At 44.4% G+C, this 23,007-nt stretch overlaps 1 protein-coding gene across 2 annotated transcripts in view; it reads left to right on the forward strand.

Moving 5' to 3' along the window:
• Window positions 1-23,007, forward strand: part of NOTCH2 (notch receptor 2) — an 84,452-nt gene that overhangs the window by 53,140 nt on the left and 8,305 nt on the right. For both annotated transcript variants that reach the window (XM_005528650.3, XM_014257566.2), the window contains exons 17-29: window positions 2,774-3,002; window positions 5,281-5,482; window positions 8,632-8,785; window positions 9,933-10,117; window positions 12,030-12,162; window positions 14,682-14,927; window positions 16,823-16,935; window positions 17,408-17,937; window positions 18,444-18,791; window positions 19,068-19,210; window positions 19,984-20,194; window positions 20,801-20,897; window positions 21,379-21,547. In XM_005528650.3, the coding sequence (XP_005528707.2) occupies window positions 2,774-3,002; window positions 5,281-5,482; window positions 8,632-8,785; window positions 9,933-10,117; window positions 12,030-12,162; window positions 14,682-14,927; window positions 16,823-16,935; window positions 17,408-17,937; window positions 18,444-18,791; window positions 19,068-19,210; window positions 19,984-20,194; window positions 20,801-20,897; window positions 21,379-21,547 (2,760 nt within the window). The remainder of the gene's footprint in view (window positions 1-2,773; window positions 3,003-5,280; window positions 5,483-8,631; window positions 8,786-9,932; window positions 10,118-12,029; window positions 12,163-14,681; window positions 14,928-16,822; window positions 16,936-17,407; window positions 17,938-18,443; window positions 18,792-19,067; window positions 19,211-19,983; window positions 20,195-20,800; window positions 20,898-21,378; window positions 21,548-23,007) is intronic.

The raw sequence follows: 23,007 nt of genomic DNA on the forward strand, positions 1-23,007 counted from the left end.
AAAATAACAACCCCAAGCTTCAGGGTGGTGTTGTTGATGACTTTGTGATGTTCGAGTCAGTCAAAATCCAGCGTGTTGGGCTGCTAGAAATGGACCACGGTGTCCTAACTGATGGCAGCTGTTGTTCCCAGATCCTTAGCTTGAGAAGGTCCTTAGAGTTTACATACTTGAATAAGAAGTGCTGTTAAATGCAAAATTGTATTTGCCTGAAATTTTAATGCATCAGGTTAAGGTGCCACTGCAGGGCTTACCTGTATTTCAGCGTTCAGTTTGATTGAGGTGTGGTGGGAATCTGGGGTATAGCAGTCCTTCCTGAAATGTCTGTCTGACATTAATATTCTGGGAAGAGTGGGTCCTGTTGCAGTTCCAGTTAATCCATATTTGAAAACAAATTAAGCAGCAGGAAGGCCTCCTCTGTTCTGGAATAGGTATCAGTTGCAGGAGGGTAGCCCATACCCTGATGAGTACTGAAATGGCTCAAATTGCAAGAAAACAAGTATTAATTTCACATCCTTGACAGTGCTGTTTATAAAGGAAACCAAATACATAGTAGCTTCTTTTTCTTACTGGGCATATTCTATATCATCATCATCAGATAAAATCAGAGTCTCCTGAGAAATATCACGTGTTTAAAAGTTCATCTTGTTGCTATTTGAAAAGTGCTTTATCAAACCTTGGAGGAGTTCACAATGCTGTAATTCTTAGATTGGCCGAGTCTTTAAAAAAAACCCAACCAAATGACCAGAAAAACCAAAAACAACTACTCCAAAAAAACCCAAAAAACCCCAATCCTCCTTTTTTTACCATCAGCTTAAAACCATAATGGAGTTTTGAAAACCTTAGGCAAACTTAGCAAATGTGAACTTAGCAAATAGTGTTTTGCATTGGGGAAAAAAAAAAAAAAATGTAAATTCATGACTGCTGTGGAGAGGGATCCAAACAAGTCTGTTAGCAAAAGTTACCGTGGGAGCCCCCAAAGCAGCACTGCTCAAAGAACTTCTGAGGTGTCTGGCTCAGCCTGAGCTTTTGATTCCTTCTTCCTGAGCAAACAGGTACAGCACAAAAAGTGTCACGGTGCAGTGACCCAGAGCTTTGCTTACTGAAGCCAACAAAATCATTGCCTGTCCTGTTAGTTTTTGTGTGGGTGTCTGAAGATAAAAACGTTCTCCAAGCGTTCATCTTGCACTTTTGAACAGCTGGGACATCTCTCTCCCTCCTCCCAAGTGTTCTGAGAGCTGTGAGGTTCACCCCGTGTTGTCTTAGGCAGCACACCCATGAGGCTGAAGAAGCATTTCACATTACTGCCACAGCTGATTTCATTTAGCATAACAAAAACCTTCCATGCCTTGAGCCAAATGTCTTTAATCTATGAAGCAAACAAACCCTCCAACAACAGGAACTTATTGAAAAGTTGATACCCGAGTCTCCTTCTTCTGTCAGTAAATGTGTGGCACAGAGAATTAATGCACAGCTTTTGGCTTCACTCATACGTGGCTGGCTGCCACAGACACAACATTTCATAGCTGCCAGGGGTCTTGCTTTGAATGTGCTTTTTCTCTGCAGTAGTCAAATGACCTTTAAATGGATGCAGGTGTGTCTCATAAGACAAATTTTTAACTTGTGAGCATGTTTCTCAGTCAATAAATGAGCTTTAATTACCTTTCACATTTCTTCATTTCCCAGTAAACAGAATGAGCTTATGATGCTTCTGATAAACTGCAAATTTTTGGTGGAGTCTGTTTGCATTTTCATGTTCATATATTAATAGTACTTAAAGATAATCCTAAATAAAAAAAAAAAGGCTTGGTAACCTATTTTTCAACCCCCCTGCTTTCTCCCTTTTTCCTTCCCCCTCCCAGTTTCCCTCTCTGCCTTCATATATTAGGCTTTTGCTCTGTGGAATGCAGAGTAGAAAAGGAATCTGGCTTCAGGAATGTGAGTCTTAAATTCAAAAGTGGAAGGAGAAAAGCAGGACAAAATTACTGAGCAGCAGAAATCTTTCAGGCAGATTGGTACTTGTGGAAGCAGAAGGAATACAGTAGTAGGAGATGGCTTAGACAAAAAACTGTGCTGGGCAAGTAGCAAGAGCATGACAGGGATAAAGAAAATATCAAGAAATGCAGTGATTGAGGAGAGTCCAAGGTGGTGAAGGAGTTTGTGATCTTTTCTGTCAGCCTTTTCCCAGTCAGTCTGTGATGCTGGGAAAAATATCAAGTGCTCAGTAATGCACAAGTGCTGATATATGTGCTAATATACACCTTTGATTTGTCTGGACTGCTTTCATGCTGAAAATTAAACACACAAGTTGTCTCTTGTGTTGAGCAGAGTCTGGGAAATAAAGAGAGTGTGCTGAGTCCTCTGATGAATAAAACTTGGTAAGGAAGAAGCAACAGTTGCTACTCTTTGTTGTATTAGTAGGCATCTGTCACAAAAGCAGCATTTGAATTTTAAACCAAGATTAAAACCAAGATTTAAACCAAATCCTGGGTTTTGGTTGAACAATAAAACAAAAGGCTTTGGGTTTTGGTTGAACAAATTCCAACAGAGAAACCTTTAGGCCCTGAAGGTTGGCCTTGATCCACACCTTGTAAATTTGGTATTGATAATGCTTTGCAGTTCCCTGTTCCATAGAGTGGCTCAGAAAAAGTTCTCAGTACTCTGTCACACTCTGGGCTGTGTGACATCTTTTTTTTCCCCATAGAAACCACTTCTCTAGACCTGGCCCTTCTCTATCACCCATTTTAACACCCACCATGGTGCTTTTCTGCCCTAGATCCCTGCCAGAACGGAGCCTCGTGCGTGGATGGGATAAACTCCTTCTCATGCATCTGCCTGCCTGGATTTCATGGGGATAAATGTCAGACAGACACCAACGAGTGCCTGAGTGAGCCCTGCAGGAATGGGGGCACCTGCACCCACTTTGTCAACAGCTACACCTGCAAGTGCCCGCCGGGCTTCGAGGGAACCAACTGCGAGAGCAACATCGATGAGTGCACCGAGAGGTGAGGCACCTCTCCTGCTGCTCCTGCCCTCCAGCCAGGCCTGCTCTCAAGCAGCTTTTAACCAGGGGAATTCACTTTTCCTGCCATTTGTCACAGGCACACTTGTGATTCTTGCCAGGAAAGCTGGAGCAACTGAAGCGCAGTTGCCTGGTCCTCGTTTTCTTCTAGCAGTTCCATTATGGGGTGAATGTGACAGTGTTTAACAAAGGTTAAAACAGAGATGCTAGCTTATTGAGATATAAATAATTCATATTTTTACAAGGCCATTGTCACCTAAGGGAGGGGAAATAATTGGTTATGAATGGTTACTCTGTTGAGAAATGTAAAAGCTGCATAAATGGAAGCAATGGCCAACTGTTAGAAAGGCAGGAAAAGTAAATTAGTCCTGAGTTATTGACAACAAATAATATGAAGAAGCAACCAGGAGAAACACTAAATCCACTAAGTTCTGTTCTGGAAAGATTTAATCATTAGAGGTCTTTTAATGATCACAAATTGGTTGTGGTTTAGCAGTGTTGAGATAAAACCTGAGGTCGTTCTAAAGGGGGAGGTGTGGAAGTGAGTTAAAATGCTCAACAGCTGGTCCTTATATAAATGGTTCATGTGGTAGTTTTAAGAGCTCTTTGAGAGTTAAACATGTGATTCCATCATCTGCCTGAATATTTATTTTAAGCTTCTTTAGGATTGATTGTAAGTAACTTCAGATTCTCAAATGGGAAACAATTTCTAACAGATTCTTTAAAACTTGCAATGGTTAAAAAAAATAATTAAGAAGTAGTCTGTTCTAGTCTAGTTACCAGAGACAAATTATGCAAAACTCTTGGTTTTCTTAAGTATTTTCTGCTCAAATGGAAAAGATCTTTCCTGCCCTTTATAAAATTGCACTTGAGGAGGAGGTATTTTAATATCTTAAGAGCAGGATTGTGTCACTGATGAGGGTGTGTTTAATTTGCACAACAGTTGTTGAATGGAGTGAAGTATGCTGGGGTGTTTCAGCAGAACTCCTGGCTCTTCCTTGAGGTTCATCCTGTTTTTGTTTTTGTTATCAGTCAGGACAGGAACCAGTCTTGCAGGTATGAATTAAAGATGTAGCAATTTTCAAGGCTCTGCCAAGCTAAAGCAGTCACACCTTCTCAACCAAAATTACCCAGCTCTGCTGAAGAGCACTGTGGTGGTTGGCTGATTTGAATTTGGGTCAAATGATTCTTCCCTGTGTTGTGTGAGAAGCTGCCCTCTCCTTTTGCTACCTGGTTTCGGTGAAACACACCAGGTGATTGGCAGTCTGCTCTCCCTCTAAAACAGAATTCAGCCTCCAAGACAGAGGAACTTCTCTGATAAGCAGTTTAATGTTTGATAAGTAGGTTAATATTGACATCTCTACTGTGATCACAGAATTGTGATATTTAAAACTTGCTTCCCTGCGCTGTGAGTTCAGGGAGCTGAGTCAGTGGCTCCTCTCTTGGCAGGGCACAAAGCAGATAGCAGGCATGAATTTGGTTTGTGTGCTTTATCAAACTGATTATCTCAAGTCTGATCTCAGAGGAGCAGGAGCTCCTCTACAAGGAAAACTGAGTCAATTTTGCATGAGGCATCGATTCTCCAAACTTTCCCAGTCACTTCTCCCTAGGACACCTAACCTGGCAGAATTTCTTAGGATGAGAAGACTGGGGAGGAGGGGGATAATTCCTTTGATCTGAATTTTGCCAGGGCATGTATGAGTAGTTTTATAAATCAGGACTTTAGATTCTCATGAGAAGAGAAGGAAGGGATTTAGCAATACCAATACTTCCATATAATTTCAGTGAAGAACATGCTTGTGTTTTGCATGTTGTATAAACTTTTTCCTTGAGAAACCATAGCCCTGACTCCTTTGAAGATTAAAAAAAAAAAGAAGGCAAATTGTTTTGTTTCTCATAATTTGTAATACAATTGTAATTTGTAATAAAATTTATCAGTTAGAGCAAGCCACACGAGGGACTGTTTGCGGTCACATTGAGGCTGGGAAGATTTCATTAAACAAGTTACATCCATCACTAATGACTCATTAAAACCCTGCTTTAGTTTCTTGGTCTGCTGGGGCAAAGGTGAGCTGGAGGGTGAGCTGGAATCCCCTAGGATTGCTGTTTTCTGATTTATGCTTCTTCAGCCAGAAGTTAGCAGCGGTCAGAAGGTCCTTTTATCTGCTTTTCTCCCTTATTTCAGTCATGTTTATGTTCTATTTTATCTGTGAGCTAATTGCATTTTGTCTCAGCTTACCTTTCTTCCTCCTCTCTCGCAGCTCCTGTTTCAATGGAGGCACTTGTGTGGATGGAATCAATTCCTTCAGCTGCCAGTGCCCTCTGGGGTTCACAGGGCCCTTCTGCCTGACAGAAATCAACGAGTGTGACTCCCGTCCTTGCCTCAACAGGGGCACCTGTGTGGACAGCCTGGGCACCTACAGGTGTCTGTGTCCCTTGGGATACACTGGCAAGAACTGCAAGGTGGGTGGTGTTGGAGTCTGAGACACAGAGTGTGTGCCCTTGCCTCTGATGCCTGGCTCTGAGATCCAGGAGAACACTGAATTTCACAGAACATGAAATTTATGGGCGTGTTTTCATGGTGTTACATGAAAACAACTGTTAGATAGAAAAGCTGAAAGTGTGAGTGTGTAAATTAGAAACTTTTCTGAAGTCACTGAGTGAAAAAGTTAAAGTTTAGAGTTTAAACCAGTTTAGAAAACACAAGACAAGATGGAGGATTTAGGGTGTTGTCTCTTTTCCTTCTTCTTCATTTTCTTCTTCTAGAAGTTTTGGGGCAGTAGTAAGTGATTGGATAGAAAATGTCACAGTGCAGCACACAGGTGTTGGGTCATTGGGTCACTAAGAAAAATAATTTACATGTCTATTGTTAATTGGATAAAGAATAAGTATAAAGATAAAACAGCTGTGTGGTTTGGAGCCATTTTGTGCCATCAAAGCCAAAGTGAGCCAAAAAGGGCAGGATGAATTAAACTTGTGCAGAAAGTCTGGAAAATCTGCCAAGTTTTGTGATAACATCCTAATAAACACGAGAAACAAGATCCTAACGAGCTTTAGAGTTTTCTTCCTGACCCAGAGAACTGAGATAAACAGAACTCCCTGTGAGAGATTATTCCAAAGGAGCTCAGCTCAGAGGAGGTTGGGAAATCCAGGTGTGAGGAGAAATACAGCAGAATCTAAAGAGAAAAAAAAGTTTCAGGTGACTTCTGGTGGCACTGCTGTTTGAGCTGTCCAGCAGCAAAGAGAGAGGTGTGAGGTGCCAAAGGGGATCTTGTTCCTTCAGACCTGTTAGGTGCCCCTGTTCAAAACTGGAAATCACAGAATGGGCTGGAAAAGACCTTAAAGATCATCTAGTTCCATCCCCTGTCTCTGTGCAGGAGGAGAAAAGTGGTTATTTATGAGAACAGGTGTCACTGGAACTTTCTAGATTAGTTTTCTTAAATGAGAGCCAGCTGTTAGCCTTGAAAATGGCTGCATTTCATTCAAACATGAAATTGTCCTGATTGAAGACAGAGTACTGTATTAAATAAAGAACAAACCCAGCAAACAAGCACAAAACAAAAACCAGAATATCAATCTGATTAGCAATATTTAGATTTAACTGGTTCATTTTTTACAGGAAGGTAAATTTTAATCAGGGTTGAATGTAATTTTTTTTTTTTTTTTTTCACAAGAAGCCAGAAAATGTTTTGAGGCAGTAAATGACATTCTTGTCCTATCCACAACCTCAATAAAAATCTCTAGCCTTACTTGCACACTTCAGGCAGTTTAGTTTTCCACAGGAGCTGCAAACCCTGTATACTGTAAATGACTGACTAGTGCCCATTAAAAACCCTTAACTTGGCGTGGCACAGTGGAAACAGAGTGATGTTTTCCAAATCAGAGTTCTTTCTTTTGATTCTGTTCTTATCAAAACAGCAAGAATGATTTGAGACTATTTCTGCTTTTGGATTGCTAAACTCTGTATTGGCTTCCTTCACCAGCAGTCTTGAGTGCTGCCATTAAAAAAAAAAAAAAAAAGGTGAATTTCTTAAATTGCTGGGAAACACTACAATTTTGTCCGAATTTTTTGCAGCTCTCTTTGGTGCCAGCTTGTCTTTGTAAAGCAGTGAGTGTTGGAAAGAAGCATTTTAGTGGCAGTGGGGGAGGTGCTTTTACAGAAGAATGTTGCTAGACATTAAATTGTCAGGTCTGCTTCTAGGTATTGCTAATGGAGGAAGTGAATGCAAAGTAATGAAGTGATAGAAAAAAGCAACCCCTCTGCTCCCCTAATTATGCATTCTGTGCACACCACTCAAACCTCATTGGGAGAATTAGCATTGAGAGTGATCCTGCAGTACTGTGAAGTTCAGTAGTTCCTCTTCTGTTATGTTTGCTTTGTTTTTACTGGAGAAAAGGATTAATGTTCCTTTCCCCAAATTAAATGCTGTGGATTCTCAGAAAGTCTGCTTTATGTTCAGCTAAGCTTGATTGTGATGTATTACCCATTTTATACAAGGAACCAGAACTTTCTAAATTTAGATAAGTACTACTCAAAGCTGTACTGGGGAGATTTATAGATTACAGCTACACTGTAGTTCTTGTCTTAGTGGTAAACTGGCTTGACCTAATTAGCAAAGCTAAATAAGCAGCACAAAATCAGACAATGATTCATAAGTTTTAGAATTTGCATGTAAAACAGTCAGCTACTCATTACAAATGCAGAAGCAAGAGCTCGGTGTTTTTTCTTCTTCACGCTCAACTACATGTGATAAAACTTAATTCCAAGTTTCCTTTTGGTTGCCTGTGAAAGCACAGATTTTTTTTTTTTTTTTTAACTTTAATCTTTGTGAGGAGACAGTTTGCATCTGAAAAGCAGAACTTTTTGCAATTGAAATTGCATTTTACAGCCAAAATTCACTGCTACTCACTTTAAAAACCTCCCCCTTCCTCAAGTCAGCTTGAAATCCATCAAATAGCTGTATTAATTTGAAGCTGAATTGCTTAAGAAAGAAAATTATGTTTAGTGGCTGGTTTATATTGTATCAGACAGTTACTTTGGATCTTTCATAGGATCATTTTACTGAGTTTTAGACTCTGTTTTTATATGAGAAATCAAGAAAAGCAGCATGCTTTAGCCCATCTTCGGTTCATAAAACTATTGTGGGGTTTCAGTAGAATCTTGGAAGACACAGAAAGTCAGAGAGACCAGACTGCAGGAAATGGGGCCAAGAGCAGGCATGGTGAGCTAATGATAGAGAGGAAAATTATGGATCAAAATGTGGAACACATCTGTCATCCTCAAAAAGCAGTGCAGATGGGGGGAGTGAGGGAGAATAGCTGGCAGCTTCCTGCTAGTGTGGAACTGGAGAGCTAGTCTGAGATCAAACCTGCTAAAACCAAAGATCCACCTTCGTGGTGAGCTGTGAGAATTCTGAAATAGTGCTGCCATCTGGGGTTTATTCCTCTGTACGCCTGAACTTTGCTAGGCACTGCCAGAAAAGTACCTGGCTGGGGCTTGGCAGGTAGTGTCCTGCTCTTTCCAGTGCCACAGGGAGCCAGAGTGGCTTTCTTTGCATCTGAGTGCTGTTTCTCCTGCATCTGCTGTATTTCATGGCTTTTCTCCTCTGCAGTCACTGGTGGATCTGTGCAGCAAGTCTCCCTGTAAGAACAAAGGCACGTGTGTCCAGACTCTGGCCCAGACTCGGTGTGTGTGTCCGCCCGGCTGGACTGGCGCCTACTGCGACGTGCCCAGCGTCTCGTGCCAAGTGGCAGCTTCACAGAGAGGTAAATCAGCATCCTCTGTGCTCTGGCTAAAAACATTTCCCCAGGAGAAAAAAACATTTTCTCCTTCCCCCCTGCACCTGCCCCAGAGAGCTTTGCCTCTAGGTGGTTGATGGTGGTCACTTCTCAAGTGAAAATACTCCCTGCAAGGGAGTGCTTGGGAGTCGAGGCTGTCTTGATTCTCCCCATCACAAAATCATCAGAAAGGGAGAGAAATAAAAAAAAGAAAGAGAGAATTAAACAGTTTATGAAGTCTCAGAGTTTCGATAGCAGTGTTTTACACAGACTGCCTTTTTGGAAATGCTTGAGCTCTTCATGCTAAACCCCAGGCAGGCCAGGTTTGAGACGTGTTGTCCTTGTACAAAAAAGGCATCTTGGAGCTCATGGTAAGCAGAGAATAATCTTAAGTGCACTATTTATAACTTGTAGGTTATACCATGGCCCCTCAAAGTACTAATTTTCTGCTTCAGGTGATGTTTATGTAAAAGATTTGGTTTTTAAGTGAATTTGTGTCTGGCAACATGGCTTGCAGCCCAGGCAGATGGACACTGTCATGCCACTTCTGTGCAGGAAATCCAGACAAGCAGAATGAGTGTGAAAGGAGAAAGTTCCCATACATTTTGGGGACATTTTAGGTACAAACATTGAACCTTTGTAGAGCAGCAGTAGTACTCCAGGTGTGTATTCACCAGCCAGTGCTAAAGTAATACAGCAGGACAAATACTTCATGCCAGCGTTGAATGCAGTGATCCAAAGAGGACAGAGCAGTGACTTCATTTTCAAGCCAGTTTTGGTTCTGACCCAGTGCAATTTAAGGAGTAACCCTTCAATTTTAAAGCTGTAACTTTTCAGTTTGTTGGTCCTACCCACACCCATCCCTGCCTGAGCTCCCAGCGCCGGCAGCAAGCGCGTTTGGCGTGTTTGCTCACACAAAAGCAAAAAAGGATAAATACTCAGGGCACAGTGATACAGGGGGATGAATAGAATATTTAATGATAAATACTTAGGGCACAGGGGTACAGAGGGATAAATAGAATATTTAATGATAAATACTTAGGGCACAGGGGTACAGAGGGATAAATAGAATATTTAATGATAAATACTTAGGGCACAGGGGTACAGAGGGATAAATATTTCACCTCACTTTCAGGAGTGCCCGTGGACCAGCTGTGCCAGCACTCTGGGCACTGCCTCAACGTGGGGAACAGCCACCACTGCCAGTGCCAGGTGGGGTACACGGGCAGCTACTGCGAGGTGCAGCTGGATGAGTGCGAGTCCAGCCCCTGCCAGAACGGAGCCACCTGCCGCGACCACCTGGGCGGATACCAGTGCGAGGTGAGGCTGGGGATGGGCTGGGACAGGGCTCAGCTCCTGGGGCACAGGGGGATAAACAGAATATCCAGTGGTAAATGCTTGGGGCACAGGGGGATAAACAGAATATCTACTGGTAAATGCTTGGGGTACAGGGGGATAAACAGAATATCTACTGGTAAATGCTTGGGGTACAGGGGGATAAACAGAATATCTACTGGTAAATGCTTGGGGCACAGGGGGATAAACAGAATATCTACTGGTAAATGCTTGGGGCACAGGGGGATAAACAGAATATCTACTGGTAAATGCTTGGGGCACAGGGGGATAAATAAAATATCTACTGGTAAATGCTTGGGGCACAGGGGGATAAATAAAATATCTACTGGTAAATGCTTGGGGCACAGGGGGATAAATAAAATATCTACTGGTAAATGCTTGGGGCACAGAGGGATAAATAAAATATCTACTGGTAAATGCTTGGGGCACAGGGGGATAAAATATCTACTGGTAAATGCTTGGGGCGCAGGGGGATAAATAAAATATCGACTGGTAAATGCTTGGGGCACAGAGGGATAAATAAAATATCTACTGGTAAATGCTTGGGGTACAGGGGGATAAATAAAATATCTACTGGTAAATGCTTGGGGCACAGAGGGATAAATAAAATATCTACTGGTAAATGCTTGGGGTACAGGGGGATAAATAGAGTATTTAATGATAAATTGTTCAGGCACAGGGATACAGAGGGATAAATAAAATATTTACTGATAAATACTTAGGGCACAGTGATACAGAGGGATAAATAGAACACTTAAATACTTAGGGCACAGTGATGCAAAAGGATAAATAGAATATTTACTGATAAATTCTTAGGGGACAATGATACAAAGGAATGAATAGAATATTTACTGGTAAATACTTGGGGCACAGTGATACAAAAGGATAAATAGAATATTTACTGATAAATACTTAGGGCACAGTGGTACAGAGGGATAAACAAAATATTTACTGATAAATTTTTAGGTCACAGTGATACAAAGGGATAAACAAAATATTTACTGATAAATACTTAGGGCACAGGGGTACAGAGGGGTAAATAGAATATTTACTGATAAATACTTAGGGGACAGTGATACAGGGGGATAAATAGAATACTTAATGAGAAATTCTTAGGGGACAGTGATACAGAGGAATCAGAAGAAATCAGAAACACCTGCAAGTGGCAGAGTACCTTCAAATAGGGGATAAAAGCAGCCTGCACCTGGAAGGAATTTTTAATTTGGCTGTAGCAAAAACAGTGCTTCTGAGAGGTTTTAAAGACAGAATTAAGAGGTGTGATTGGAAGGAGCTGTGGGTGATGAGCACGTGAACTCTGTGTTATTGGAGAGGGGGGTTCTTCTCTGGAAAAGCTTTTTGCCTGAGGTGTGGTTTATATTAAAATATTTGTAAAATGTATTCAAGGAATATTGTGTTTTCCCTGTCAGATGGGCAAGGTATCCCTTGCCTCTCAGGGTGGGAAATGCTTTCCACTGCTTTGTTTCCCAAGGCTGATGCAGAGAGCAGTGTAGGCCATGAGATTATTGTATATCAACCTCCCTGAGCTTTCCAGAATGGCCTTGGAAGCCCATGCCCAGCAGGAAAGGATGAGTTTTATGTAAACCTGAAGCCAAAACAACCAAGCCACTTTCAATGCTGGAGGATATCAGGATTTGACCTGCTCTGTTTTGCAGCGATCAAACCGCTCTAACTCAAATTTGCAGTGCCCTGTTAGGTGTCCCATGGTCGAATTGTGTGCTTTAGCAGCCCTTGAAACCACGTGGAGTTGTTCAGCTCCAAAGACAGCCCCTAACCTGCCCCAAGGAGGGCTCCCCTGTCCTTTCTGAGGTGCCTGTGTGTGCTGGCAGAGCACCCACCCTCATTTCTGTGCCCACAGTGTGTGGCTGGATACCAGGGTGTCAACTGTGAGTATGAAGTGGATGAGTGCCAGTTCCAGCCCTGCCAGAACGGGGGGACCTGCATCGACCTCGTCAATCGCTTCAAGTGCTCCTGCCCACCAGGAACTCGGGGTAGGAAACTCAGCCATCAATAACTGAATGTTACAGAAAAGAATTTTCCTCTCTGACTGCTGGTTTCACCAGTTGAAAGGGAATGCATTATGTTCTTTGAAGAATGTTCCCAAAGTACACTGGGTCCCTTGAGACACATATTTTCTCTTTAAAAATAAATGCTGCTTCCCCCCACCCCCCCTCCTCCCCTCCCTTTTAATTTTATTTTTTTTTCTTTTAAAGGAATAGATCATGGCAGTGTCCCTTGGGAATGTATGATCTCTCTTTGGCAATATGGATGCATGATTTTGCTGTTAAGGTCTCTCCCAAACCTATCTGTTTTGATGCAGTAAATCCAAGGTTTCTTTTTGGCTAAGGTGCTATGAAATAAATAGGAAACGTTCTCAGTTCTCGCATAACTTCCAATATCCTTTATTTGCTTAAATTTTTGCCCTTCAGTGTCCTCTGTCCTGGAGTCTTTTGGACTTTTCAGAGTCTTGGAAAAGCAGCTGAGTGACTCTAGTCTACCTTAAACTGTTTCAGCATATTTGAGCTCTTTTATTAAAAGCTCCTTTTAAAAGAAAGGGGAAAAAAATAGTCCACAGTTTATATCAGTAGTTTTCAGCAAGCATAATTCCACAGCCTGTTTATTGTCAGGTTTCCTGAAACCTAGCCTTCCCTTTTATATCTGACCTATGAACCTGGCTTCTACCTTTGAAAATATTCAGAATTTAACCCATTTTAACCCATCAGTAAAAGCTTTATGTTCTTTTTTAAGGTTATTTCTCAAGTCAGTTAAAAATTTTACACTGCTCTAGCTTTTTCCTTCTGAAGTGTGTCATCTCAATGTAGGTGAAATCTTCAGATAAATTCTTGGTTCATAAACTAAATTTAACTACAATTATAAAATATTTGCCTCCTTCCCATGAATATCACCAGTTCATTCCCCTCAGTGTGGCTCTCAGCTCACCTCCCCACCCTGGATAAATGTTTATTTCATTGTAAATCATTGCACTACCAATTCTTCATGCATTATATGTTCTTAATATTATTCTTTAATTTAAAAATAAAAAAAAAGGCAAAGAAAGTGCAATAAAAGAAAAGCAGAAACAAACCTGCTTTTTAGGTCTTTACATCCTGGAGTGTATTTATGTACCAGTATCTGCCTTGCCAGGATTTCTATATTCCATTAAATCCCCCCCCCATCCTTTGAGAGGTTCTGAGTGTCCTGCTTTTAATCCTTCAGTCTTCCTTTGTTGACATTAATTACTTTTTGGACGTGACAGATTTTTAGGTTTCAATTAAAGGAATTGGAGGAGACTTGATACAGTTATGTAGGATAGTAAAACTTAGCTTTGGTCCCTGGCCCAGTTTGTAATGAATTAAAAATAAATTAATTAATTAATTAGAAAATAAAAAGCTACTTTACTGATGCTAGTATAAGCATCCTCCATATCTAGGTGAAGGATTTTACTTGCTGTGGTTGGAACAGCAATAAACTTGCTCAGCCTCCCCTCTCCATCCCCTCGTGCAGTGAAAGCAGAACCAGACCTCGTCCCTTGAAAGGAAATCCCACAAGGGAGGAGAAGAAATTGCCCTCCCTGGCTGCTGCTGCTGCTGGGGGTTTGCTGTAGGTCCCCAGAAGCCAGACAGGAGGAAATCAGTGTTTTAGCTGCTTTTTTTTGTTAGATTGCTGTTGCTTGTTTTAATGCTGTTGCCACGAATGCTCTTTGCCCAGTTCCAGGGGAGCCTTTCGAGGACAGCACGGGGCTCCCGGGCTCTGCTCAGTCTCAGGGCTAAATCAAGTGCATCTTTTTTTGGGCTTGCTTTGGTTTTGTGTTTTTAATTATGCCCTTAAATTAAGTCAAGTATGAAAGCTGCCAAATACCAGGATGGCCTAGCATTGAGGACAGCCTGGATGAAAAACACATGTACCCTCGGCTTGATCCCACGCTGGCTGTCTGCAGAGGGTGTGCAGCGTATTAAGCTGGGATTTTTACCTGCTTATTTCAGGGACTGTGTGTGGCATGGCCTAAAACTTGTTGAGAAGTGTAGGTGATGCCTCCAGAGGCTGCCTGGAACAGGGGCTGGACAGAGTTAAAGGAATAAAGCAGGGATTTATTAAAAATCCTTCAAAGGATGCACCTTGGGCACTGCAAGAGCCTGGCCAAGGCCACACCCAAGGTGGAGGTTATGAGTTTTCACACTTTGATCAGTTTTGTCCATTTCCATATTGGGGTTAATTGTCCCATTCCAGCTGCAGGTGATGCAGTCCCATCCTCCCAGATTGCTCTCCTCAATTCGCTGCTGGTTGTGCTTTTTGGGGCTGGAGCTGCAGCGGTGTCCTTGGTTGTGGGGCTGGAGAAGGATTGTTGTGTGTGCCTGAGCTGTGAGGAGAACTGGCTGACACTTCATATGGAGTTCAGAGTTACCAGTGCACTACAGAACCTGGGAAATATGAAAGCCAGAACTTGAGGCATGATAGGAAAGGCAGCCACAGCTCTGTATCCTCAATGTGTCCCTGCTCCCTGCGTTGCCAGGCCGCCTCTGCGAGGAGAACGTGGATGACTGCGCCGCGGAGTCGGGAGCTCCGCGCTGCTTCAACGGAGGGCAGTGCATTGACCAGGTGGGGGGCTACAGCTGCCTCTGCCCCCAGGGCTTTGCAGGAGAGCGCTGCGAGGGGGACATCAACGAGTGCCTCTCCAACCCCTGCAACCCTCGAGGGAGCCTGGACTGTGTCCAGCTGACAAACGATTACAGGTGCATCTGCCGCAGTGCTTTCACCGGTGAGTAGTCATGAGAAGCTTCCAGTTTAATGGCAGCATCTTGAGAAATGGAAGTTCTGTCCCTTCCTGGCAGTGCTACTTCCCTTCACAGTGTCTGATTGTTTCCCTACAACATGTTTCAGTTTTTAAACCGGTCTTTCTTTTAAACCTTCTAAGAAATTTGGCTTCCAGAGCTGTCTCGGACAAAGGAACCTCCTGAGACACTCGCCTTCCAGGACTTTTCCTTTCCTGGTGGTACTTTTCTTGCCTTCATAGTTTCACATTTCTAATATTGAAATTGTAACAGTTCATGTGTCAGCTTATCTGTGGCTTTTCCTTTTGCAAAGCAGCCATATGAATTTTCTGTATAAATCAGTGTCGTGGTATCATAATTAGCTTTTGACCTCCTCTTCTGCTCCTCGCTGCCTTTCCTCCTTACCCTGGTGATGTGGTCAGGATTCTATGCATAGACAGGCTGCACATTCCTAGCTTGGTGATCCTCTCACAACCCAGCTTCAAATCACAACTTTGCAAGAATTTCACACTGTGCAGGCTTATGTCTCACTCTCTCTAGATCTCCTCTTTGTTAGTGTTGCTGCTATTCTGCTTTCTGCCTCCCACTGGGCTTAAGTTTGCTCTAATGGTCTCCAGATGTGTCTTAGCTTTCAGCTTTCCATTTTCCATGTCAGTTTTACTTCTCATGCATTCAGTTTTCCTCCATTAAAGCCTTTCACTTTCCCTGCTTACCAGCAACCTTTCCTGCATGCTTTACTAGCAGTTTTTACTCTTCTTTTTTCCTTAAAATTTAAAGATGCTGTGATTTTTTCTGTTAAATTTGTGAGTTTCAGATGCAAAGAAATCACAAAGATGTGCGTTTGAAGCATTCATGTAGTAGCTTTTGAATTACTTAATTAATTGAATTAATTAATTTTGAATTAGTATTACTTAGCCTGCCAGAAGTTCCTGAAAGAGTGATGTAGGAGGGAAGTGGGGCTGCTGGGACACTGGTGCAGGCCATCAGAAGGGTTTATTTTAAGCCTGTCTGTTAAGGTTGCTTTTATGAATTATTCCTCCTGTGGCTTCTGACCCTCATGGAAGGGTTGCTGGATGTTGTGCTGTGGGGAGTGCTGCACCCCAGGGGGAGCAGGGAGAGCTGCTGTGTCTCAGACATGAAGTCTGTCTGGGAATGTCAGGCACAGAGGGGGAACATGCTTCCTCCTCCAGCTGTCTGTCTTCTGCACATTCCACACTGACCCTTCTGCCTGGGAGGGGCTGGGGTGGCTTTGCTGTGGTCTGTGACTGGTGGGACGCCAGGACTCTGTGGGCAGTCCTGCCCTGTCTGCAAAGTCTTGGCTGCACATGTCTGGAGACTCCTATTAATGCTTTCCTAGGGGGTCCAAGTCATGCTTAGATCATCCCCAAACTTTCAGAAGTTTGGTGTCATTTTGACTCTGGAAGCTGCTGCAAAGCTGGTCAGTGCAGTAAGATCTCTGTCTGGCTGGTCAGTCTGAGGAGACTCTGCTTGGTTCTCCTGTTCCCTCGTGGTACATCTGGTCCTGAGGGTTGTTCTTTCATGTTACAGTGTGGTTTGCCCTTGGACTCACTGAGCATCTCCCAAAAAGTACAGAGGTCTTAGGAAGCCCCAAACTGGTACATCACTTTCAGCCCCTGTGCCTGGCTGACTTGGAGATAACAGCAGCACATTCCATCTTTGTGCTGTGTTGAGCGTGCTCTGGAGGTCAGCTGTCTCCAGGCGCACCTTGTGCACTCTGGGGTTGTGCCTTCCACTGCTTGTGCAGCTAGGTGGAGACCACACCTTATCCAAAGAGATGCTCCCTCCAAAAAAGTCTGCCAGGAGCGCTCTGGGGTGATGTCTCACGTGTTTCTCTGCTCTCCTCTCCCCGTGTCCATCCCAGGCCGTCACTGTGAGAGTGTCATCGACGTGTGTCCCCGGAAGCCGTGCCAGAACGGGGGGACCTGCGCTGTGGCCAGCAACATGCCCGATGGCTTCATCTGCCAGTGTCCCCCGGTAAGCACCACAGCACCTCTGCCTGGACTCCCACTGCAGGCCAAGATTGGACACTCTTTACCCACATCCCTTAGCTCATCTGCTTAGCAGGGAGATCCAGGGCTTCCAGGTGTCCCAGGAGAGTGATGCTGCCTGTTGCTGTCCCAAACAAGTACCACAGCTGGCTTTTTTGTCTTAAAACTACCATTAAATTACAGTTTGTTTTTTGGTTATTTTTTGCAGTCCTGGGTTTTCTGTGCTTGCTGCAAAGATTCCCATTGTTTGTGGCTCTGCTAGGCTGTTTTCAAAATGTAACAGAGCCTTGTGATTTCCTAGTTTACCCCTAGTTTAAGTCCAGAAAGCCATGGCTCCTGCAGTGAGGCTAGAGGAGTTACAGGGGAGGAAGGATTTGCGCATGACACCTTGCCTCAGAGTGCTGAAGAATAGGTTTGTGCCACTGATTGTTTTGCCTTCTTTTTTCCCCACCCTGTAGGGTTATTCTGGAGCCAAATGTGAGTTCAGCAGCCACAGTACCTGTGGACAGGTGAAATGCAAGAAGGGGGAGCAGTGCATCCAAACATCTTCTGGCCCACGGTGCTATTGTCCCAAGCTGTCTGTGGGAGAGGAGTGCCAGACAAACCCAGGCTGTGCCAGTGGCCCCTGCCAGAATGGGGGCAGCTGCCACCCTCATTCTCAGCCTCCTTACTACTACTGCCAGTGCCCTGTTCACACCCAGGGCAGCCACTGTGAGCAGCCCGTGACTTTCAGCCCGGAGCCCCGAGGATGTCTGGATTCCCAGTGTGCAGAAAAAGCCAGGGATGGCTATTGTGATGAAGACTGCAACACCCATGCGTGCCAGTGGGATGGAGGAGACTGCTCCCTGACAATGGAGGATCCTTGGGCCAACTGCTCCTCCTCCCTGCGCTGCTGGATGCTGTTCAATGGGCAGTGTGATGAGTTCTGCAACACGCCCGAGTGCCTGTTTGACAACTTTGAGTGTCAGCAAAATAGCAGGACGTGCAAGTAAGGCTCGATGCTGAGAACATTTTCTCTGTGTGGCTAACATAGCTGCTGCCTGTTGCTCCCTTCTCTCCCATTGTTTCTCTTGCTGTCCTCGGCATCCTGGAGTTTCTGCTGCTTTGTGCATTTCTCGTCTATTTTTGGAATTCGTGTGCTGTGCACTAAGTGGATAACCCAAATAACGGTAATGTGTTAACCTGCTTGGTGGATGTGCCCCGCTTTCCCTGGAAATGTAAATAGGAGGCATTTTGCCTTGTACTAGATTTTAATGGAACTGCCTGCTATCCTGAATTTTGCTCCATACCAGCCATACCTGTATTTTAATCCCAGCTGTGTTTGCTTCCTCTGAACGTGTTTTCTAGCTTGTCTGCGGCGGCACTTCTTTCTCTTCAGGTATTTGTGACAAACGCTGCAGCTTTGCAGTGACAATTCTCCCTTGGCTGAGGCAGGAGGTGTTAAGACACCCTAGCAAACAGAATCAGCAGTTCTCTTGCCTCTCCCTGCCCCAGGTACGACAAGTACTGCGCGGATCACTACGCGGACGGGCGCTGCGACCAGGGCTGCAACAGCGAGGAGTGCGGCTGGGACGGCCTGGACTGCGCCGGCGACAAAGCCGAGAAGCTGGCAGAGGGCACCCTCATCATCGTGGTCCTGATGCCCCCTGACGAGCTGCTGGAGGATGTCCGCAGCTTCCTGCGCACTCTGGGAACGCTCCTGCACACCAACCTCAGGATCAAGCTGGACTCCCAGGGGAACCTCATGGTGTTCCCCTACTACGGGGAGAAACCGGCGGCGCGGAGCCGCCGCTCGCTCGTGGTGGTTCGCAAGCACAGAGAGCTGGAGCAAGAGGTCATTGGGTGAGTGGGTTGCTCTGTCTCCCTCTGGCCTTGCTGAATGCTTGTGGAGCATTCTGGACTTCCTAGGGCTGCAGGCTGTTTTTGTAAATGGGAAAATGTAACACTGTTACAACCGCCCAGTTCGGCGTTGGGGTAGAAAGATGAACGTAAAAGGTAGAAAGATGAATGTAAAAGGTAGAAAGATGAACGTAAAAGGCTGCTGCAGTTTAACCTACTGCTTTGGCATAAGTTTCTGTCACTGATTCATTTCCATGCCCTCTTCCTGTGTCTCTGCAGCACCAAGGTGTTCCTGGAGATTGACAACCGGCAGTGTGCAGAGGACTCGGAGCAATGCTTTCACAACACAGAAGCTGCTGCAGCTCTCTTAGCTGCTCAGGCCATCAAGGGCATGCTGCCCTATCCTTTTGTGTCTGTCCAAAGTGAGTAATTGCAGAGGGAAATTGCCTATTGAGGGGGGCAGTAATCAAACTTGGGCTTGCAAAGTGCTCAGGTTATCCATGATCATCTTCTTGTGTCTCGCTGTTCAGTGTGTTTTCTGGGAGGTAACTTGTTTGTCCCCAGTTATAGGAGTGTGTTTGTGCAAAGTACACAGAGGGGATGTCAGGTTAGTAAGGCAGGACATTTAATTTAGAGCCCAGTCACTTTACTACTTGTCAAATCAGTAATCTCTCGTGCTGCAGCACTGCAGGGGTGATCTCTGCACTGAAACCATTCGTGTGCTTTAAGCCATGAATTCAGTGGAAAAGGTGCCATTTAGAGAGAGGCTGGGAGGCATTCCTCAGTCCAGTCTATCAGAGGTTTTCTCTTCTGGCAGTAATCTCTTCGATTTCTGCTCTATCTCCCTCAGTCTGAGGCTCAGCTGCAAACCTGTTCTAGACTGGCATTATTGCTTTTCCTAGCTGGGCCATCTTCATGTAGATCAGCTCTCCCTGTGCCACGTGAGGGTGGCTGCAGGAAGGAGCAAGATCTTTTGCTCAGCAGCTGTATACTCTAAAAATCACTTGGAGAAACCAGATCAAGGGAAGTCAAAAAGAAGTGTTATGTTCTTACAGCAGTCTCAGTGGAGCCTAAACTCTGTGCAGAGATGTTATGCTGCCTGTGGGAAGGACTGTGCTGAGAAAAGAGAGTCTGTAGGTTGAAGATTGTTGTCTCCACTTTGTTAATCACACCGTGTTTTCATTGGAATTCTTAGGTGAGCCCTTGTTACCACCAAAGACCCAGCTGCTTTACCTGCTTGCTGTGGCAGCTTTGATCATCCTGCTGATCCTTCTCCTGGGTGTGATGATGGCCAAGCGCAAGCGCAAGCACGGTTCCCTGTGGCTGCCAGAGGGGTTCATCCTGCGCAGGGATCCCAGCAACCACAAACGCAGAGAGCCCGTGGGGGAAGATGCTGTTGGACTCAAGTAAGTTTGCACTTAGGCCACTGACATTCTGTTTATTAGTGGCTTGAGGATTTTGAGAATGTGGCTGAAATATGTTTCACCAAAGGCACTTAACTCCTTAGACAAAGCTTCCTTTTAAGCTAGAATTTTTTAGGCTATTCCTGTAAATTTAAAATCATCTGGTTTGGACAGAAGAATTTTAATTAACTGTAATGTATAAAATGCCAACAAGGAATCTGATCTCCTGGTTTTGTTTGGTTTCCTGATACTGAGCAGTATAGATCAGCAGCTGGGCACTGTTTGCCTAATTTTCTCCTGGAATAGGTGAGACATTTTTAGGTTGATAGATGACAGCAAACTCCTAGTATTTCAAGCTCAGTGCATCAAAAATGTGACTCAGAAGTAGTGGAAAGTTTCTAAAGTTTCATGCAGTTTTGGCTTTCCACTGAATTAAACAGCCTTTCAGTTCTCAGTGCATTTAATGCCACTGTTGGCTGCCTGAAATCTGTAATTTCTTGGTTCCTCTGCAAGCTACCAAACTTCTAAGCACCCCTTTGTAGGACAGTGTAAGTTTCAGCAGCAGCACCTGCTCAGGCTGCAAAGTGACACGTTCTCCTTGTTTGTCAGAAATCTGTCAGTGCAGATACCAGAGGGTAACCTGGCTGATCCTGGGACAACTGAGCACTGGGCAGGTGATGGTGGACCTCAGCCAAAGAGAGCAAAGGTAAGGAGCTCCAAGACTTAAATACCATCTGGAACTGCTGGTGAGACAAACCCTCTGCATCACCTTCCCTCGCTGAAAGCCTCCCTTGGCCTAGGGATTGGTAATAAATTGTTAATGGTATCTGAGGAGCAAATCCTCAGGTTAACATTTGCCACCACAGTGGAGAAAAAGTAAAGTCACCTTCTGTTCCAGGGTCCCCTCCCTACAGCAGCAAAAGGGACAGGAAGGTTTAATGTCATGTCTTGCAGTTCAGGCCTGACAATGAATGGTGAGAGGATGAAAGCTGAGAATGCCAAGCAGAAATAAATGGAGACCACTATTAGCTTAAGAGAAAACAAACCCCCCCAAAAATGCAAAATGTGACAAAAATCCCCACCCAAACCTGAGAAACCCCACCAAAACTAAGAGCACCCCGAGAACTTTGAGGATCTTTGGCCACTTGATGTGAATTTTGAAGCATCTGCTGTTTTGGTGTGCTCAGGCTGAGGACCAGGCCCTGCTGCCAGAAGGGGACGAGCAGATTGACCAGCGCCAGTGGACACAGCAGCACCTGGAGGCAGCAGACGTCTGTGGGAGCACCTCCCTGGCCCTCACACCCCCCCAGGCTGACCAAGAAGTGGATGTTCTGGATGTCAATGTCAGAGGGCCAGGTCAGTACTCAGTGTCTGTGTGTCCTGCCAGCCAGCAGCCCCTCCTGTCTCCCATGGCTGGGGCTGCTGGTGGCACAAAGTCAGTGGAGTATGCAGGAACACCAGCAGGAATTCTGTGCTGCTTAGGGAATGCACAGTGTGCACCCCTGAAAGAAAAAGCTGGAAAGCTCAAACCATGCTCTGTAGCACATGGAATATCGTGGAGCCAGGAGGAAAAAAATTCATTTATCAAGCACCTGTAGAATCTCATTTGTAACAGTGTGTGCCCAAGTGATATTGTCAGAAATTCTGAATGCATAATGCATAATAAGCCCCAGTTTCTCCAGCTGGATCACTGCAGAGATCTATGCCAGACTTTTCTAAGGACCAGCTTAGCAGATTTTATACCTGAGGTGTCTGTTACCAGTTGAGGAAGCAAGGATGGCCTTTTCCTGAAAAAGAGGGTTTTTTGGCAGACAGTCTACCCTCATAGCAGTGTGTGAGGTGTCTGTCCTGAGCAGAGCAGCAATGCAGCAAGATTGTTCACAAATTTTTATTTTATCCCCTGATTTATATCTCCAGCTTAGGATGATCAAGTCATTGAATTGATAACAGAACTGTGGATTTTGAAGGTTTTTCTTTAACACACAGGCAGGTTTGCTCTCTCTCAGTCCCAAGTGACTAGATGCACTGGGAACCCCCTTCTGCTTTTTATGTGTGCTACTAAAGCTGCATGAGCTGGTAAGGGACTGGGAGGGTCATCTGGTGATAGCTGATCTCTGGGTTCTGAGAGGAGACAGTCAGCCAAGAGCTTTATTCTGGCTGAAGAGCTGCAAACATGGCTCTTGTTCATATGCAGAGAGGTGGTGCTGATGATATTGCTGCAATTCCTGTTTTTACTGCGTTTTGTGGGAATATTTCCATGCAATTTAAGGATGGCTGGACCCATTCTCTCAGTTCCTTTCTATTGTCTTTTCTGCTCATTGACCCGTTGGCTCTCCTAAATGCAAAGGGAAGGAGGGATTTTTGTGTAACCAGTGTGAGAACATAAACCATCAGTTTCTGCCAAATTTAAGCTTTTCTTTATTTCCCCCAGTGAAACTTCTAGTTGTGTGGCAGGGTAAAAGCTTTCCAAGTGCAGGCAATAATGTTCTTAAGACTCCAGACTGCTTATTTTCATGTTCACCCAAAGCTTTGTCCAACAACAGCAATGAAATAATACTGACCTGTGAGTTGTTTTCCTGCCATCCAGATACAATTGTGAAGCTTCCAGCAGGCTGCTCTAAGTTATTTCTCTCTGTGGCATCAGAAGCAAGCAGCTGTCAGGGGCAGAAATAATTTTAAAAGTCTGAGAGATGTTGGAATAACGGGTTAGTAAGGAGGGGTAGGATTCCTCACAGTTAATGTGGCTGTTTCTCTGCTCTGGCCACCCTCATTTTTGCAGGCAGATGGAAAAAATGGGCAGTTCCCTTGTGTCCCAA

Source organism: Pseudopodoces humilis, chromosome 10, assembly GCF_049639895.1.
Source record: "Pseudopodoces humilis isolate 2021_Gansu_Grassland_sample_001 chromosome 10, ASM4963989v1, whole genome shotgun sequence".
NCBI lineage: Eukaryota > Metazoa > Chordata > Aves > Passeriformes > Paridae > Pseudopodoces > Pseudopodoces humilis.